Genomic DNA, 21,226 nt, shown 5'->3' on the forward strand with positions numbered 1-21,226 from the left:
CAAAAGTCTCCATTTGCTCTCTCACTGGTGTCTAGAAGAAACAAATGAGATATTAAAGAGATTTGTGATTGTTTTACTATGAGTAGAGCAAAAATCTTTCACAATGAACATCAGAAGTGTTGAATTTACAAAAAAATGCAAAATTATCACCAAATCACGCACACGACTGACACTTCACATGCAACAAATGAAGAAAGAAAATCTCAGACATTTACTTGCAGTGTCTTTAAATCTAAAAACCAATACTCCAACACAGACAAGAGGGAATCATTAGCGTTGGGGTGAAGGGGGCGGCTGGGACAATGATCCAACACTTTACTCAAGCTCTCCACATCTATTCATCTGAGTCTCAGAGCAGTGTCTGGGGGCAGGGCAGGGCTATGATGTCATCGCTTTCTGCATGCTGACCGTGTGACTCAGACGTGCTGTCAGACAAACAGCTGTGAGCACTAACATTCTCCTTTTGTCCTGTGTGGGGCAACGTCTCAAAAGACCTGCCAATCAAAGAACCCCGGGACACAGACCTGTGCAGGAATTGACCCTTTGCTAAGTCCCGCCCCTTTGGTTACTATCACTAAGACCTTTACATACCATCGCATAGGAATTAATTCAGTAATGTGCTTATAAAGTGAATGGATATTATTCTTTTGACACTGCAAAACATTTTATATCTGTCAAAAAAATGTTGAATTACACAGTAACATGATTAAAAAGCACATATACTGTCAATCAGAATATAATCAAATCAGATAAAGGACTGTAGTTGAACATTTTTACAATTTTACTAAAAGGTCTGTTAATTGCTAAAAACGTATAAACTATCAGACGACAGAATGCATGTAGAAGATTGTGTGCAACAGGTTTTTCAGCAGTTTTGATCATGTTGATCATTTAGAGGCATTAGAAATTTGCGTATCAAATATTGGTTAACATAGGATTAAAATACTAAAACGCAACAGTCCTCCATAGATTTAAAAAGAGTATAAAAGCTTAGAAGAATCGATAAACGTAATAATGCAGCTGTTGCTAAGGTACGATTGGTCAGTAATGTGTTAAAGGCAGGGCTTAGCAAAGGGTCAACTGCACCAACAAGAGCTCAGGAGGTCATCGAAGCTGCATTTCGCTGTCACAGCTGAAGCTTAAGTATTCCCCCTCCCCTAAATCATCCCGAAACAAAAACAAATCCTACATAATCCCATCAGCGTACTCAAACAATAGCAGGCCAGGCACTGGAGAATTGCAATCAGCATCTAATGTGGTGAATCAGGTAACAAGACCTGGATTGTATCTTGAGAGGACACTTCACTGCCCAAAAAGAAGAGTTTGCACAATCAAGCTCTTTAGATGATGTGCTACAGCAGTGATTCCCATTTTGCTTGGTTTGTTCAACATAGGCTGAATAGGCATGCCAGGAACGCCGTCAATCACCCCAGCCTAGTGCATTAGTCACTGCAAATGTGCCGTTTTACAACGTGATTTTGCAGCATTGAGTATTGTAGCCAATCACAGGCATGTCTGTTGAAATGAGTTGTGAGAATCCACCCAATATCCCTCAAAACACTAAATGGGTTTCTGTTTAGTGCCAGTTTAAAGGGGACATACCATGAAAATCTGACTTTTTCCATGTTGAAGTGCTATAATCGGTTCCCGGTGCATCTACCATCCCAGAAAACGTGAGAAGTACAACTCAGTAACTTTGTTTTGGTAAGCCTTTCTCTGCAAGCCAGTGAAAAAATGACCCGCTCAGATTTCACTCCCCTTGTGATGTAAGAAGGGAATCTTATTATAATATTGCCACCCCTTAATCTGCACCAAGCGGCAACCTCCCCCAGTTTCTCGTGAAGCCAATATGGAAGTAACTTAAACTGCGATTCATCGACTGGCCGCTAGGGACAGGCTGCAGAAGGGAGCAGAATCTCATTGACCATAATGTTAAAACAGCCAAGTTTACAGCAGAAAAAAACATGTTTACAGTCTGGTTCAAATTGTGTTTTGGTCTATACTGCTAATTTTGCCCTTCATGACAACTCTGAGGGGGGTGAATTTTAGTATAACTCATCCGTTTTAATTATATTAAGCCTTAAAGTTCTGCATAATTAAGGGCGTGGTCACTTGAGTGACAGGTGGCGCTGCTGTCTGTGAGCCGTCATGTTACCTCAGCAGCTAATTTCAGCCGCTGAATTTGGCATCTCAGCCGTATTTGTGCCTTTTTTCTGGATTATTTTATACAATATATGGCTTGCTGCATACTTGAAACAGAAGTCAGTCTGTGTATACATGTGCTCGCATGCGGAACACACGCTGTTGGATCGTTGTGGCATTGGCTAAAAGTTTTGTTCCTGAGATTTACTACAATGACAATACCAGGAGGATATACAACTCTGACAGCACTGCTTGGATATAACTAAAACTGCTGCACTATTTTGAAAAATTATACTTTGGACACGGCTCATTAGTTTGAGAGAATATTTGAGAGTTATACAGATCTGGTACCTATATGTACGTATAGAGTTTTACATTATAAACGATGCTCAAATTGCATCCTTTCTTGAAGAATGATGATGGAAAGCAAATCATTCCGAAGATATGTAATGCAAACGATGGATGATATATAAAGATTTCATGTATTTAACACTTTCATGAACAAAAGTAGTGTTCTTTTATGTTTTGAAATGGACATTTTACCCAAGTGCAACGGATTGGATTCATCTTGCGATCTCTTTTTCATTAAAGGTATGAAGTCCCACACAAATTAATTAGCCTACTGGTGTTAGAGCATCTATAACGTTATCTTAAAAAACACGGTAGATCGACAGTAAACCTGTAGTACTTTCTAATGATATTGTTATCTTTATTAATATTTTAGATAGTATCTAAGATATTTATGCTAGGCGGGCGTGGTTTCAGCAACAGGTCACATCAGATCAAACCACCTCCCGCCTCTTTGCCCATTTTCAGTTGTCCGGGAGTGACGTGCGGTGACGCACAGCTAATATGGCCGTGGCCTCATTTTCGCATCAATAATGCTGTTCAGAAATCTATGGGTGAAGTCACGGACACTACGTCCATATTTTTTACAGTCTATGATCTGCACATTTCCACACAGGCCACCGCCATTTTGTTTTCACAAGTGACAACAGTGTACCAGTTCTAACACCATGGCAAAAGTTGGACAAATCAGGAGCGTTTCTATCCGAGAGATATTTTGGAATAAATATTAGACTATTCACAGCATTTGACAGCAATCATAAACGTTAGCCTGGTGTGTATGGCTGTTTGGCAAACAGGTACGCTAATGTATAGTGGGCATCCATACACAAAAGATAAACATGACGGCACATGCTAGTGGATGAGTTGAACCAACTCCACAGCAACTACATAAATTTATCCACTAACCATTCAGAAACGTCCAGTTTCATTCTAAAAGTTGTAACTTCTTCCTGAGTCTCTCCATCAGTGTCGACTCCGGTTTGAACAATGTAAGGCTGAACACCGTTACTGACAATCCTCATTTTGGCTGCGTGAGATTCTCCAGCTTTGTTGTTGTTGAGCTGTTAAAGCTCCGCCCTTTTCTGGAGCAGCAGCTCATTTGCATTTAAAGGGACACACACCCAAATTTTGACAAGCTATAATAAATGATCTGTGGGGTATTTTGAGCTAAAACTTCACAGACACATTCTGGAGACACCAGAGACTTATATTACATCTTGTGAAAGGGGAATTATAGGTCCCCTTTAAAAACACGTGAAAACGATAAACTTTCTTGAGGAAGCACCATTGGCATAATCATTCAGATGATTATAGATTTAGGGGGCTGGGATGACAGATAGGACATAGAACCGCCCCTGACTCCAAAAACCAGCTCTTGTACTCTATTTGTGTTGCCGCCCAGCCCTGGACCATCTTTTAGGGCAGACGCAGTCTGGGTCATCACCTAATCTCTGCAAACTAGCACAGCAAAAAGTTTTCGTGACACTTCCACCCCATCCCCCTCTGGTTTTCCCTCCTTTTCAGCAATATACTGTGTCCGTAATTGCTAGCCTCAGATATAATACGAGAGGGATCATTACCGCCAGCCTCAAATGTAATGAAGGCCCCCATAATGGCAAACTGCAAAGCCACATTATGACGGCACATTTCAATATGCTGTAATTTGCAGATTTTGCTGCAGGTCAAAGCTGTTCCGGATGGCCATCCATAACATATATTTGTTATATAATAAGATCCACAAGGGTCTTGGTTTTCCCAAATCAGCATTGCAAGCACATTGCATTGGCTGTATAAGTCTATCTATCTATGTGGCCTGTATAAAATCATAACCTTTAAGCTTTCAAGCTTTTAAAACTATTTTAACCCTTGAGGTACAACTTTGTCAAGCTGACAAATCAAAGCATGTTTCAATGTACAATCCTTTTCTAATGTTAAAAATGTCTATATTGCCCTTTGCCAAGCTTTTCCCTTGTTATTGTACTGGATTAGAAACTAAATCAAAAATGGATAGATTCAGACTGCTGACACAGCAATTTCATTCCCCCGTCCCAGTTCATTTCCATTCCAGCTAAACCGGTTTAACATCGCTGTGTTCCCTGTGTACGTCACTAGCACTCTGGGGAGGTTTTCACATTCTGCCTGTTTATCAGTCTCTTCTGCATCTGTTTGTATGCAGTATTTCAGTCTCACTAGAGGTTTCTAATGTACTTACTGACTGGGAATTAAACACAAAGACAGTGGAACATGAAATGAGAGAGTTTCTTTTGGCTTCTGAAATTTTTAACCAAATAAGCAATCAATCTGTCAGCCAAACAATTGCTTAACCATTAATTTATCAATCAATGCAAATTCATACATGCAAAAAATATATATGCATCCTGATATGATACACTATGGCTCTGTTCCAAAAACTAGTGAGTTTTCTATGTAGGCAGACACAGAAACTGTTCCAAAAGGTAGGCCGCCCACTAAGAAAAGTTCCAAAGAGAAGCCAATCCCATAATGCTCCCTATGTAGGCCACAGACAGCGAAACAGCTCTTCTGAACAGTAGTGGCTTGAGTAAATCCTGTATGCCTCACCTGAGTCGCACTGGTTTTGGTCCAGGGTAACAGACACTCAGACACTAGAGAGACAGCGGACGGCAGCAACTCTGGGAAGGGATTTGGGACGGATCCAATTTGTGTATCATCCACCTCTCTACCTTTTCTGAGGAGATAAAGAGAAACCAGTGATAAGAGACATGAATAAAAACAATGACATCACCCTGATTCCCACGACAAAAACCCAATAGGATTTTTTCCACTTTTGGATTATAAGATTTGTCATCAAGATAATCTATATAAATGAACACAACTTTTATGAACAATTGCCAGAAGTAAAAAGCTAAACGTACAGGCAGGGGCGGAGCCAGGGGGTGGCCAGGGGTGGCCGTGGCCACCCTTGGCCTAAGCTTTGCCACCCCTTTGGCCACCCCGCTCGCAAATATGGCGTGCTGTATATTAGCCTACTCACAATAAATTAAGCGTAAAAGAAACTACGAGCATGCAAAGTCGTAGTTGTAGTCTGTTAAGATATGAAATGACAAAAAAAGCGATTAAAGCTGCATCAAAACTGTGCATGCATGTATGTAGGCCTATTTGAGATTTATGCGTCAATGGACTAAAATATTCTGCTATGTCAGATCACAATATAGGCCTAAGGCACAAACTGATATGTATTTTTTTAATGCATAAATAAATGTAAGAACTGTACATTTGTATTAGAAGATGCTAATTTTGCAATAATTTATAAAGTACAAACAAAAGTTATAACATTTAAATGCTTAAAATAATTAATTTTACATTCTGGCATTTATGTGCTGTTGACTTCTGCATCAGCAAATGGGAATTCAAAAGAGAACACTTTTTTTTCTTTGTATGAGATTAATTTAGGTATGATAGAACTGTTGCAATTATTTATTTTGACTATATAGAAAGTTTAAAATTTAGTGTTTACTTTTTTGGTTAATTTTTGAAACAGAATAATCTTTGAACTACAGTATGTAGTTATCTGCATGTCTCATCCATAGATATGCAACAATGGAGAACAAGTTATTGGGGGTTTTGAGAACTAGAACAAGCTGACTGGACAAGTTGAAATTTAGCTATAGTGTGAGCCACTTTACTAATATGCCTGCAAGTGAGGAACGCAAAAAAATAAAAAATAAATAAAATAAAAAGGTCACATTCACTCATCTCAATTAATTAAGTACAAATGAACTGTATTAGTTGTGTTGTAGGCATAGTTCAGTACTTTATTGTCAGACTCGTTTTTATGTTGAAATAATGAAGATTTCTGTGCCACCCCAGACTGGTTGCTGGCCCCTGCCTGGCCACCCCTATGAAAAAATCCTGGCTCCGCCAAAGCGTACTGGTAGACTATAAACGAACTACACTAAGGTCACATGACTTCAATGTCACCATTAAAGGGTTAGTTCACCCAAAAATGAAAATAATGTCATTTATTACTCACTAACTCATGCCGTTCCACATGACCTTCGTTCATCTTCGGAACACAATTTTTTTTTTTTGTTACTTATTTTTTATTATGAATGTTCTTCAGATCTCCTTTTACAACAATTACTTGCACACAGAAACAATATCTTTTACAGGGGATCATAACATTCACGCATCTTTACATGTATGATCAATTCCACAGAAAATATGTCCAAAAATACAAAGAAAAAAAGAAATAAGAAAATCATTAACAACATTTAAAGCAAACAATTTGAAAAAAACAAACACCAACTTAAAACAAAACATGGGTTGTATTCAAGTTCCCCTGGCAAATATAACCAGTTAGTTCTAATGGTCCTCTCTAGTTCTAAAAAGTTCCCTTTGTAATCTCAATGAATAAGTAATTTTTTCCATAGTGTAAATATTTCTCAAAATTGTTAGCCACTCAGCTTGGTTTGGTGGTTCATTTTTAAGCCACTTTTTTGTAATGGCTTTCTTTGCTGCTATCAGTAGTATCTGTAATAAATACATCTTTTTCCTACTGTGTATCACTACTGGTTTAATCCCTAGGATTGCTATCAGAGGGTCTCTTATCAGATCAACATTCAAAACTTTATTAATATATGTAAAAATGGATTTCCAAAAGTTATCCAACAAAGGGCATTCCCAAAAAATATATGAGTGAGTAGCCATTGTCTCTCCACACCCCCTCCAACACTGACTTGATTGATTTGGATTCATTTTAGCCATAACTTGTGGTGTTCTGAAAAATCTGTTATTTATTTTCCATTGAAATTCCTTCCACAAGTTGGCATTCGTAACTTTATGAGCCTGAGTACATACCTCCAACCAAACTTCTTCACTTATTTCAAGCCGTAGCTACCTAGTCCACTTGTCTTTCACATAGAATGAATTGTCTTTTGTCATTGAAGCAATGATCTTATAAACATTGGTTATTGGTTTCCTCATATGTTCTCCACCCTGAATTTTTAATAAATACCGTTCTAAAAGGGAGGGCTCTATTAATCTGTTCCAGTTTGGGTGTTTTAGTATGTAACTCCTTAATTGTAGGTACCTGAAAAAATCTGTTCTTAGTAGTTTAAACTCTATTCTCAGTTGTTCAAATGATTTGAAGTTGTTATTACTAAATAATTGGTGTACATAATGAAGGTTCAAAAGTTTCGGAACACAAATGAAGATATTTTAGTTGAAATCCGATGGCTCCGTGAGGCCTGCATAGCCAGCAATGACATTTCCTCTCTCAAGATCCATTAATGTACTAAAAACATATTTAAATCAGTTCATGTGAGTACAGTGGTTCAATATTAATATTATGAAGCGACGATAATATTTTTGGTGCGCCAAAAAAACAAAATAACGACTTATATAGTGATGGCCGATTTCAAAACACTGCTTCAGGAAGCTTCGGAGCGTTATGAATATTTTGCGTCAAATCATGATTTGGATCATGAGTAAGTGAGTAATAAATGACATTATTTTCATTTTTGGGTGAACTAACCATTTAAGCTTCGAAAACTCTTTCAGTTTATTTAAAAACATTTTCTCTGAAAGTTTGAGTTAGAATACATTGCAAGAGCGTGATTATGAACACAACAAGCAGACTAGCGAACTGAAATATAATGTCACAGACGAACCTCTGTAGTCCCATTTAGCCAACTATTAGCGAGCATAAAAGTAAAGTAAAAGCTTTAAAATAAAAACGTGAAAATATCTTGAGCTTGTTTTCACAAATCTTGTTTCAAGCTTTCATCCAAAAACCCAATCAAAAAACCCACTGACTATTTCAGGACACTAACACTAACCAGGTTTTGGCCCTCAAAAATCCATAATCCTGCAGCACTTGTCATGACATATCGGGTCCACCCTTGAAATCGTGTCTCCCCAAATTGTCAGTTGAATGATATTAATTCAAAATACACATATAGCTTACTATATAATGCATAAAAAAACAAATTAGTGCATAATAAAACCAACTGAACATAATTTCTTACACTTGATTAAATGTTAATTAATAATTATAATAGCCTATTAAGTGAGTAATTGAACATCATTAATTTGTTTTATTTATAACTGAAATATTTGGACACTTAACACTTACTTTAACACAAAATTACATTAAAAATACATGTAGGGTAAGTGCAAATGTGGGTAAGTGGGTATCTGTATGCTAGTACATAACATAGTTGAAACAGAATTTATGATAACATGATTTTGTAGGAATTGTAAACAGGCACTAAAAAGAGTACCTATTAAAAGCCTATTTGAACCAGTGGGACCCAATTTGTCATTACACCGGAACAGGACATCACACAAATGGAAGTAAGAATCCATCATGGCAGCGCTCATCGTTTGCTCAGGAAAAAGGTGGATAATGCCCGTTGCTTTTTGGCCTCATAATGGTGTAGTTACAGTTTCTACAAACTGGGACTAAATGTTAAAGCTAACCAGGCAAGTTGCCCTGGCACCTAGCTTTTTATATTTTATTTTATTTCAAGAAATGAAGAAGGTTTTTATGGTTTTAGTTTTAGTTAAACACCTTTTAGGCACCTTGACAAAGGCTTTTTGCCGAAACGTTGGTGAATAAACTGTTTGCAAGTGAGTGTGCAGTCATATTTTTCATACACGTTTGGATTTATCCTTGTTGGCTTGCACCTCAGATGGAGTGCGTTTGTTTTTTCTTTTATAATTTGGTTTTAGTTTAATCACAAAGTACATCTGCAAAACTCAAATTTACCACCTCAGGGAAAACTAGCGGCATCAAAATAGCGCTTATCATGCATGTGAGACGCGAACGACATTTCATAAACCAGACGATCTGCATTCTCAGCGCAGCAGACAGCAGCTGTGTGAGGCTGCGGTTGATGTCATATGATGACAGACTGAATGACTGAAGTTCCGTCTCCCAGGCAACACAGTCTTCAGCCAGAGATGACTTCATCGGCTGTACCTGAACGATCCCCGGAGGGCCGGTGTAAAGCGAGGAGCGGCAGTCTGAAGCTTCGTGATCATGTGCTTATTTATAATCCGTTTAGAGAGTTCTGTTGATGGGTAAATCTCACGGAACACGTCGAGAACATGCACGGGTCGTATTTCACCACCTAAATTGAAAGTAATATTGTTTGCTTAAAGAAAATAGGACCATTAAGAGATTTTTGGGATTATTTTCATCCTGACATCGCATTTTCATTAATATAACGAGGAACATAATAATGCTAAATTGTAAAGTTTTAATACATCATTTATTGTACTGCCTTTTATATATGCTGAATTAAATATGAACATCATTGTTTTGTAGTATCGTTTAATGCATCAGTTTTATAGTGCTAGACTTTTTTTTCCCTTTTGATACAATGAACATAATACAATGTGTATAAAGAGTAACTTACAGTGGCTGCAAACTCATTTGCCAGTGTGTGTTTTGCTCTATTTCAGCTGGAACGCCCAACAAAGACGAGGAATGGATACTTGAGAAGACTTAAGAGAGAGGGAGAGAGAGTCTGACTGCTTTTATATTCCTATTCACTGAAGCTGGCAAAAAGAAATATCCACAAAGTTATATATTAAAATGTAATTTATTCCTGTGATCAAAGCTGAATTTTCAGCATCATTACTCCAGTCTTCAGTGTCACATGATCCTCCAAAAATCATTCTAATATACTGATTTGCTCAAGAAACATTTCTGATTATTATCAGTGTTGAAAACAGTTGTGCTTCTTCATATTTCTGTGGATTCTTTGGTGAACTGAAAGTTCAAAAGAACAGCATTTATTTTAAATATAAATATTTTATAACATTATAAAAGTCTTTACTGTCACTTTTGATCAATTTAATTCATCCTTTCTGAATGAAAGTAAAATAAAAAACATAATGACCTCGAAGCACACATTGTATTTATGAATACTTTCGCGTCAGCATGATTTCCTTTTCTACTTTTATTCAGCAAGGCCACATTAATTTGATCAAAATTAATAGTGAAGTCATTTATAATGTTATAATTCTATTTCAAATAAATACGTTTTTATTTGAACTTTCTGTTCATCGAAAAAATCATGAAACAAAATGTTTCACAGTTTCCACAAATAAATGAAGCAGCACAACTGTTTTCAACTCAGAACATGATTTTTACTGAGAGACCTCCCTAGAACACGGCTGGACTATTTTGGCCATGATTTTGCTTAGCAATTGGCAATTTGCTTTTCATTTTTGTGAGTAAACTTCAGTTAGCAGATTATAGACTTCTCCAAATAGTCACATGGAAATCTCAAGAGTTTTATAGATATCATTCTCAGATTTGAAATATAACAAGATCAGACTTGTGGCTTTTGATGCATTACATTTTTTTTGTGATAAATATATATCCTGGAAATTATTTTCTACAAACTTTACAACACATGTAAGCCTTTATACCTATTTTTCTTTATGATTGTAATAAATTCTTACTTCACAGTAAAAGTGATAACCTGCAATCGTTATCTATTCCTACCTGAATTAAAGGCACAATATGCAATTTTTCACCACTAGAGGTCGCTTATTCAAAACAAAGGTGTAGCTTGATGACGCCTTGATTTTGCGGAATCATGGGATGTCCACACGTCTACAGCTAATGGAAAAGAATCTGATAGGACTCGGGCAGAAATAATTTCAATGATGTATTAAAGATATATTAACATTATTGTAGTATGAAACAGAAAGCCGTTGGAGAGGAACGAAGCCGCTGGAGCAATTGCTAATGAGAGACGAGCGCGACACACGTCTCGAGAGCAGCGGAGCTTTAATTATGTCACAAACGAGCGCTTTCGCTTCTTCCGGTCAAGCGTATGTGGGGTAAAGCAGCGCTGTTTATCATATTACATACATTTGTGTGTTGAAAGTTGTTATAGTGCTACTCTGCTGCTATTAGACACTTGTTGCACACTGCAGTAAGATAGATCGATATTAGCCATGGTAAAACATGGTACTTGTGGTAAAAATGAGATTTAAACAATAAGACTTACTGTGTTGAACTATATAACTATCTATATATCTATATAACTGTCAATAAATGTATCCAAACAGTTGCTCACCTGTCTAATAAAACATGATATATTAAAGCGGTCCTGGTTAAAATTGCTTATTTCTCTGGATTTAAACATTCTTTGAAACATTTAGGATAATGTAAGTACACAAGTCAACAAAATACATAACAGTGTTCTAGTGGTTTTTGGATATTTTAATCCAAAAATCGTACATATTGTGCCTTTAACCCATAGAATTTAATCTCAATTGTGATTCGCTTTGGATAAAAGTGTCTTCAAAATGAATAAATGTAAATGCAAATCTAGTTTTGTTTGTATAAATAAATGTATTTAGGTTGATTCATTGACTTGAATATGTGTTTAATCCAGTTGTCTGTGTGTCTACATATGAGTGAGCTCAGTTGTTTGTTGGTTACGGCACAAATAAACACTTCAGAGTCCTCTTTCGAGGGCTGCGTTCAAGCTGCACCGTCATGATCTCAGAGCTACCGTATCACAAACACGCAGAAGACGTGACATTCAGTCGGGCCTCTGACTCGCGATTCCTCCCTAGAGCTGGAAAGTAGCAGGTGCTTGATTTGATTTCAGTGTCTGTGCCGTTGATGAGAACGTCTGTTTACAGGTACAAAGTCTACGCCATTTTCACATAGACCAAGCAGAGAGCACAAAGGCAGCTCTATTCCTTGTCCGATCTGACGCGTTAACGATTAACCAGTAGGAAACGAGGTACGGTATTGACGTGGGGAACCTAGTGTCCTGAAGTTGCTTATTATACAGTGTGTACACATGCACTGTAAAAAATTATTTCCTCCGTATTTTTGTCTTGTTTTCCAGTACAAATATCTAAACGTTCTTAAATCAAGATACATTTACTGGAGATGCGCAATGACAAGATATGTGATTGCCAATGGGGTCAGAAAAACAATCGTTTGAATTAAGTTTGTTTTTCTGGCCCCATTTGGCAGATATTTGTTCTTGTTTCAAGCATTAAAACATGAAACATTTTTCACCTACTATCAAGTCATTTTGTTTTTCAAGTACATGTATCATGATTTAAGTATGTTTAGATGTTTGTACTGGAAAACAAGGCAAAAATACTAAATAAGAAATTCACTTTTTTTAGTATGCACACTTTCACGGACATTTGCATGCATATTAAGTGTGTGTCCTACCTATTCCCCTTGAAGAGCGTGGAGACCGCAGCATTGGGTGGCTGCAAGGGCGAGCGCAATGGGATGAAGGCTGGCCCGACGACGTTCCCACTGCCTCTCGCTCCCCGAAATATGGCCGCTTTCTCCCCGAAGCTGCCAGAGGTGTGTGTCTCATCCAGGGAGTCATTCATAGCACTCATGGAGCCAGGTTACATCCAGCAGCTCATCTGGAGCACAAGACAGGACAGACACCATCAGGATAGGCCCGCGGAAGAGTGCGTTTGCGTGTGTGAAGTCAGCGTGCTCCTGCCGCTGCCACAAAAACACACACGCACATGCACAAACGCATGCACACACACTCAGGATGTGCTGCCCCTGCATGGCAGGCCGTCCTAGCCTGGGAAGTAGATCCCTCCTTCCAAAACATGATCCGCAATAAAGTTATTTTTAACTCTATGACTCCTGAATGAGCTCGGCTCGCTCTTGTGCACAAGCTGGGCTTTCTGGGCTTCTGTTTTTCTTTGCAGACCTGCTCGGACAGACAAAAGGTTTCTTGGTTATAGGTATGCAACGTAGCTCTGTAATGAGAGCTGGAGTTCAGCCAGACAGCAAAACCTACTGTTCCTTTGTCATGGACTTCACTCCGCTCTCTTCTCTTCTGGCCTGAAGCCAAGCGGGGAGGTTGACCTCTGTGATTGTGTGTATCACTTCTGGACTGGGGCTTATAAAGAGCAATAGAGACCACTTTTCGCAGAAAAACCATACTTTAGTGCACACTAAACACTTAAAAGCTCTTAAAAATGAAGGTTCTTTATTGGCATCTATGGTTCTGTGATTTTCAATGCACAAAAGTCTCTTTAGATTTTTAAAATATTCTTTAAACTAAAGGGAGATATTTTCTTATACAGAAATTGCTTTTTAAGGACTACAGCAAACTTCCCGGGTTGGTGACATCACAAATCCCAAAATTTACAGAAACCCGCCCCCGAGAACACACAACAAAGGGGGCGGGCCATGTTGGGCTGCTTTAGAGAAGAGGAAGAGTTGTTGTAGTAGAGTGTTGTCATGCCGTCATTTTACGCCGGACTGCTTCACAAACGAGGGTCAATTCAACACAAAAGATGAACATGACGGCACATGCTAGTGGATGAGTTGAATCAACTCCACAGCAACTACATCAATTTATCCACTAACCATTCAGAAACGTCTAAAAGTTGTAACTTCTTCCTGAGTCTCTCCATCAGTGTCGACTCCGGTTTGAACAATGTAAGGCTGAACACCGTTACTGACAATCCTCATTTTGGCTGCGTGAGATTCTCCAGCTTTGTTGTTGTTGAGCTGTTAAAGCTCCGCCCTCTTCTGGAAATGGGGCCGGCAGCAGCAGCTCATTTGCATTTAAAGGGACACACACAAAAATATTGTGTTTTTGCTCACACACAACAAGGGGCAAATTTTTGATGAGCTATAATAAATGATCTGTGGGGTATTTTGAGCTGAAACTTCACAGACAAATTCTGGGGACACCAGAGACTTATATTACATCTTGTAAAAGGGACATTATAGGTCCCCTTTTAGTTCTTGGGGAACCAAAAATGGTTCTTATATGGCATCACTGCAAAAACCCATTTTTGGAATCTTTACATTTAAGAGTGTAGTTTTACATACTGTACTTCACAAATGATGGATTCACTGATACAGATACTGGCATAATTATTGGGTCTGATACTGCACTCTTGTACTTGTTCGTCTGTTGCATAAACTTTGCATCACAAATAAAGTAATTTGCAAAACAAATAGGAATACGGTGAAAAGAAAGATGCACCATTATGTCTCTCAACTTTTCAGCTTCCTAACTTGCACCAGCATAAACCCTCTTTCGGAGTTAAAAACTACTGTCAGGATTTATTAAAGACACACAGTGAGAAATTAGCAATGAAAAGTTGGGCAGTAATTTTTGTCCTTGACCTTATTGCATATGCATTTGTAGAAGTTTCCCATTCACATGCAAAATTTATGGGTGGAGATAATTTAAATGAATCACGCAACATGATTTACTTATGTTTGCAGTAGTTCATTTAGTGGTATGTGCACGATTAAATCCAAAATGCGCCATTAAATCTCAAATATGGCTAATCACTTGAAACATGTAAATAGTAGCAACTTTATAAGTCCGCTCACTCTAACGTTAGCTTAGGTAAATGTGTGTGATTATATGGCACATATCCAAGTGTTTGTGTGGAGATCACGCTTACTGCATGATGTGGAGGCGGCGGTGCGATCACTTGCATTTAACTTAAAATATTCCGTCATTTTTTGTCATACAGATAAGAATAATTCTACATTCGAAACTTATGAAATGCTTTTATTACTGTAAACTCACAATAACAAGAAAACGTTGTGTTTTTGTAAAATAATGAAAACAAACAGGATGTACTTTCTGCCGTCTCGGTCTCAAGTGAACTTGAGTGTGTCACAAAAATGAACCAAAACTCAGCACATACTTGCCTCACAGACATGAGAAATATATCTATAGAAAGCTTGAAATGTATATTTTTAAATTAATTGATTTAAATCTAAAACAAACATTCTCAGATTATGTAATAATGAAATGTACATATGGGCACGTCCACTACTGCGGAGATGACGAGTCAGCATCGCTGACTTCATCTCTGCAGCGAAAACACAAAAAACACTAGTTTATCAATAAATTATTCAAATGTTCAGACAGTCTCCTTATGTTTTTGTTTCCTGTCACATTCATAATCATTAACCCTTAAATGCATGACTGTTTCGCCAATCATTCTTACATATTCGGGTCTTTATCGACCCGGATCTTTATCTAACACTGATGGATCTCTACCTGTCACGATAATATAAAACACCTCTGACATTAGAGTAACAATTACAGAAGAATAAAATAAAGCATATTTTGTTACCTTTTGGAGCTTGAAAGGGTTCAGTTTGAGCAGAAGTTTTATGCCATCATCACTGTCCTCGTCAGAGCTCTTTTCCCAGTAAATTCAGCAAATAATGGGCTACTTTTATGTTTGAGGTCATGAACATGAGCCCATTCGCAATCTCAAACGTATTCTCAAAACTATATAATTTTCGACATCTTCAAAATCAATATTTCCATCAGTAACAGTTAATCATATTTGATTGCGTTCATTACTTGTTCTGCAGTAAATCGCTGAGCCATTTCATGTTCATTCCATTTCGTTTTCTGTCTGAATGAGTCGTTGCTTCAGCATTATGTATCAAACATTGCCACCTTGTGGAATAAAGGTGAATTGCACTTATTCCGTCATCTAAAATTCAATTATTGTTGTGCAGAAAAAAATATACGTACACTAATACACAATTTTTACAAAAAATGAATACAAAAATAGGCATTCTTTTATAATTTTATGATTTTTTTCTTGTTATATTATTTATAATGAATTGATTGAGGAATACCAAGAAGGTTGATGTCTATCTTTAAAAAATGAGTAGGGTAGTGAATGATGTCCCGGGTCACTAAAGACCCGAGGTATGCATTTAAGGGTTAAGTTTGCCATGTGCTGCTGCAAGAATTATGTGTGCGTTTGAGCGTATGTATTAACCAATATATAGACGATCATATAAATTATGATTTATATGGTTTATTAATATAAATGCACGATTAGTCAACTAATCGCTTAAATGAACAACTACTTGTCAACTAAAAAAATCTTTAATCGAGGGCAGCCCTAAGTATTTTCATACATACTATAATACTTGAACAACATTGGAGTCTCATTGTGCTGCTTGGAACTCTTATTGAAATGAATGACATCCTGACATGTTGCTTTAGATTAAATCCCCTTTACAAATACAACAACCAGCCCAGAAAGGTGAAAGTAGATAAGATAACAAATCTGAAAAGATCTCCTATCAGATGCGATAATGATATGCTCTCTTGTCATGTGTCAACATCTGTCTTCATTATCAATTTACCTTTCAGATCAAGTATTAATGTGCTGCTCTTCGGTCAAAGTCCCTCCTCACAGGGTTTCACAGCAGGATGAAATCAACACAATGTTTAGCACTCTAAATTATTCGTACTAGTAATGTTTATAGCAGGGAAAGCGTTTTGGAGGACTATTATGATAAAGTTTTAAAATTCAGTGCTTTTCCCACATTTGCTGTACTGTCTTTGTCCACCCACACAAGTGCCAAACTGCTCTGAGGTGATTATCCCTGGATATACTTCACAAATGATGGATCCACTGATTCCGATACTGGCATCATTATTGGGTCTGATACTGCGCTCTTGTACTCGTTCGTCTGTTGCATAAACATTGCATCACAAAATAAAGAGGAAAAATATGTTATTATGTTTGTAAAACTAATTGGAACACTGTGTTTTCAACTTCAAACACTTCTAACTGGATAACAAGTTAGGTAACTAGTTGGCAAAACACTAGTTGGTTTAATGCAGAGTTTAATGCATTGGTTACTGCATGTGCTCTGACACAATGAGCTATGATGCACATCTTAAAAACTCAAATTGTCCTCGAATTGATAAAGGGAATGGGAAATTGTTGAGCTATGGTGGTCATATTGTGATGCAGGTTTAAATCTGGCTTGTGACCATTTCCTGCCATCTCTTCCTCCATCATCATCTGCCTATATAACAAGGCAAAAAGGCAATAGATAAGTACAACTTGCAACCAAAATTGAAGATAAATTTGTAAGGACTGGGTCTAAATTATCCAACGTGAGCTTCTGCCGTCTCACAGAACTGAACAGTCAACCCTGACATGATAAATCATTATTTTTCCTTGTTAAGACTTGAAAGAAAAATGGCCTGTCTTCTCAAATAATCATGATACTGACACTGTACAAAGATTAGGACATATTGAATTTAATGGATTTCAAGAGTAAAGCAGCATATTATCGATTTCTGAAGGATAATGATGCTGAAAATTCAGCTTTGATCACAGGAATAAATTACATTTTAAAATATATCAAAATAGAAAACAGTTATTTAAATTGTGTAATAATATTTCACAATATTACTGTTTTACTGTTTTTTTGATCAAATAAATGCAGCCATGGTAAGCAAAAGTATGGAAGCTTTTTTCCGCCTCTAAATAAAAAAATTTAAAAAAGGTAACTGCTAATTTTTATCTCACAATTCTGACTTTATAACTCACAATTGTGAGATGTAAACTCGAAATTGTGAGTTATAAAGTCAGAATTGTGAGCTATAAAGTCAGAATTGCAAGATACAAACTCACAATTGCAAGAAATAAAGTCAGAATAGCGAGTTATAAACTCATATTTGCAAGAAATATATATCTCACAATTCTGACATTATTTCTCGCAATAATAAGTTTATAAACTCCCAATTCTAACTTTATAACTTACAATTCTGACTTTATAACTCACAATTCTGACTTTATTTCACAATTCTGACTTTATAACTCACAATTCTGACTTTATTTCACAATTCTGACTTTATTTCTGGCAATTATGAGTTTATATCTCGCAACTGCGACTTTATATCTCGCAACAGACTTTATATTGCGCAATTCTGACTTTATATCTCGCAATACTGACTTTATTTCTCACAGTAATGAGTTTATATCACAATTCTGACTTTATTTCTGGAAATTGCGAGTTTATATCACGCAGATGAGTTTATATCATGAGATGTAAATTCGCAATTGCGAGAAAAAAAGTCACAATTGTGAGATAAAAAGTCACTATTAGCTTTTAATTATTTATTTAGTGGTTTTCATACAAAAGAGACCTCTTTCAAAAACATAAAAAAAATCTTTCTGACTCCAAATATATATATATTAATATATAATAAATATATTATTCTCAAAATCAAAAAATGCACATCCCTAGTGACTTGTATTTCTCTTGTTTTTCATGTCAACACATGTCTTTGCAAACACAACAATGCTGTTTACGTGAGCCTCATCACTGAAAGTTCTACTGGGTCTAAGACAAGGACACCCGAGGACCGGGCAGCATGGCGGTCCCAAAATAGGTGCTGGGCTAAAACACATTCTTCTGTTATCAGTCAATGCAAACACTTTCTAATTACATTAGCGGGACGTGAGAGGCACAGCTATTTCAGTTCAGCCCGGACACTCTTGTGTGCAGCCCCACACGACAACAACAGCCACAGGACAATACACACCCACAGAAGGGTCTCAGCTACAGTAAGTGGGTTCAGAAAGCTGATGATGAGGATGAAAGACGAGGAGAGAGCGACAGCGACATGCTGAATGAAGCGTGTGCTAATAGATAACCATATAAGTGCATCCGCATGGATCATCTTACCTTTCCATATCTCAGCGGCTGTGTAAACAAATCTCTCCGCAGCGCTCACAGCCAATCTTCCCTGTCATTTTTGTTCGACTTTTATGTATTGACTGGTGTTCGCTGTACCATTCTTTACTAAGACATTCTGTAAAAAAAAAATTTCAATCGCACTTTTCCATTTTTATAAAATGAAGCTATTGATCACGTTCATATTATACACATATAGAGAAGCAAATATAAATTCAGATGCAGAAAAGTATTTAGGCGCTTAAATGGGTTTCATAAGGGAACTCCAAGGGTTTTTTGAGTTGGTGAAAAGCTAATAATTTAATAAATATTAAATAAAATGTAAATTAAAGTTGTAATTTGAAAAAAAAAAAAATCTAAATAAAACACTTACTAAAAGATAAAATATTTTATTTGTTTACCCGCATGTCATGTGACCATTAACCAAGATCAGAGAACTGTGATCATGCAAATGTGTTGTTAAATGATTGAAATATTACATTTAAATCTCAGCGGGGGCTTCAGGGGAATAATTTAGGTCAAAGAGGTTCGACTGGCAGACCCTGCATTAGATTTCAAAATATCAAAACAAGTTAAAACAAGACTGCAAAACGTTAAACTGAAACACTAACAGGTTTTAACTAAATCCTAAAAGATTTGTTAGTTTGAAATGATAAAACAACCAGGGTTGCCAATTCTGCATTACAAAAGTAGCCCAATGATCAAAAGTCACCCAAAACTGAAAATTCTGTCATTAATTACTCACCCTCATGTAGTTCCACACCCGTAAGATTTTTTTTCATCTTCAAAACACAAATGAAGATCTTTTTAGTGAAATCTGACAGCTTTCTCTCCCTCCATTGACAGCCTATATAACTGACACTTTCAAGCCCCAGAAAGGTAGCAAAAAAACATAATTTACCACTTTACAAAACATTATTTTCCAACGCACGTTCACAGGAGCACTAGGACGCATGTGTGTTGTGTTGACGCGAGAGCAGACGTTGTTGAGTGAATGTGAAGATTAATATTTTGTAAATAATGTGTTAGACTAGGTTTTATTTGTGCAAACAGCACTAGCGCCGCTTCATAAAATTGAGGTTGAACCACTGGAGTCACATGGATTACTTTATTGATGTCTTTACTAGCTTTCTGAGGCCTGAAAGTGGTAGTTGCATAGACTGTCAATGGAGGGACAGAAAGCTGTCAGATTTCATTAAAGGGGTGGTTCAGTGTTTTTTTTTTTTTTTTCTAGGCTTGATTGTGTTTTTGGGGCGCAGTTTAACATGTCTTAATGCTTCGGGGGGTTTTTGAAAACGCTGTATTTTTCATATATTTTACCTTTATTCTACACCTCTCTTTCCACTGTCATATGAACAGCTCGTTTGACTTCCTGCTTCTATGAAGCCACTCCCCCTGAAATACGCAGTGTGCTCAGATTGGTTAGCTGGCCCAGTGTAATCCAGAGCCATCGTGATTCGCTGAAGCGTCCGGAAACACCACGGCCCTTACCATTTGTTACCGGTTACGTGTGCTTCGGTTATATTGTATGCTCAATTTGATTATATTGCTGTATCAAATTGAGCCCAAATCAGACCCAGATGAACAGCAATCGCGGCTTTTAAAGGACGTTTATGAATGGTATTTCATTTAGTATTTATGCTGTCAGTGCTGTTTGTTAGCTTTCAATATACAGTTTTATCCTGATTAAAGCTTTACTGTTGCCAAATACATGACTGGGTAGTCGCATTTTTGTAAAGGTAGCGTTTAATTTACAGCATGAACAACTGTTTGTCTATGAACATATACGTTTGTTGGTGTTTGTTGGAGAAGTATGCACTATAATACAGCTGACTGGCTAGCGAAGCAAAAACAAGTTGCTCTTTGTTTATATCCTTGATGCAACCAAAAAATAGTAACAGAACTATATGTTTAAAAGACATGTACAAACAATAAAACCTACTTACAGTTTGAAGCCAATAAATAGCAGCTTTTAATGTGGGAACTGCTTCTTTCAGTAATAGCCTTTGTGCATTCAGTAATAGCCAGCCAGCATTGAATTCGTGTAGATTCTGGAATATGTCTTCAGTGTAGAAAATATGACAGATTATAATGGGTTCTCTTATCTATTGATGTGTCGTGCCGCTCGCGTCCAGTGTACACAACTCTTCCTCTTTCATTATGCTGCGCCGCATGGCCTCTCCCACTTTGTTGCGTGTTCCCAGGGACGTGTTTTGCAGGGTTTTT

General features: G+C 37.2%; 1 protein-coding gene across 3 annotated transcripts in view; it reads right to left on the minus strand.

Moving 5' to 3' along the window:
* grb14 (growth factor receptor-bound protein 14) overlaps positions 1–21,226 on the minus strand; it is a 112,275-nt gene that overhangs the window by 72,664 nt on the left and 18,385 nt on the right. For 2 of the 3 annotated variants that reach the window (XM_067409354.1, XM_067409355.1), the window contains exons 2-3: positions 12,695–12,900; positions 5,071–5,197 (exon numbers count right to left, since the gene is read on the minus strand). In XM_067409354.1, coding sequence (XP_067265455.1) covers positions 5,071–5,197; positions 12,695–12,873 — 306 coding nt within the window. In that variant the 5' untranslated portion in view covers positions 12,874–12,900. Of the gene's footprint in view, positions 1–5,070; positions 5,198–12,694; positions 13,534–21,226 lie in introns of those variants that run through there. The other variant, XM_067409353.1, reaches the window with a different exon arrangement.

Source organism: Chanodichthys erythropterus, chromosome 14, assembly GCF_024489055.1.
Source record: "Chanodichthys erythropterus isolate Z2021 chromosome 14, ASM2448905v1, whole genome shotgun sequence".
Classification (NCBI taxonomy): domain Eukaryota; kingdom Metazoa; phylum Chordata; class Actinopteri; order Cypriniformes; family Xenocyprididae; genus Chanodichthys; species Chanodichthys erythropterus.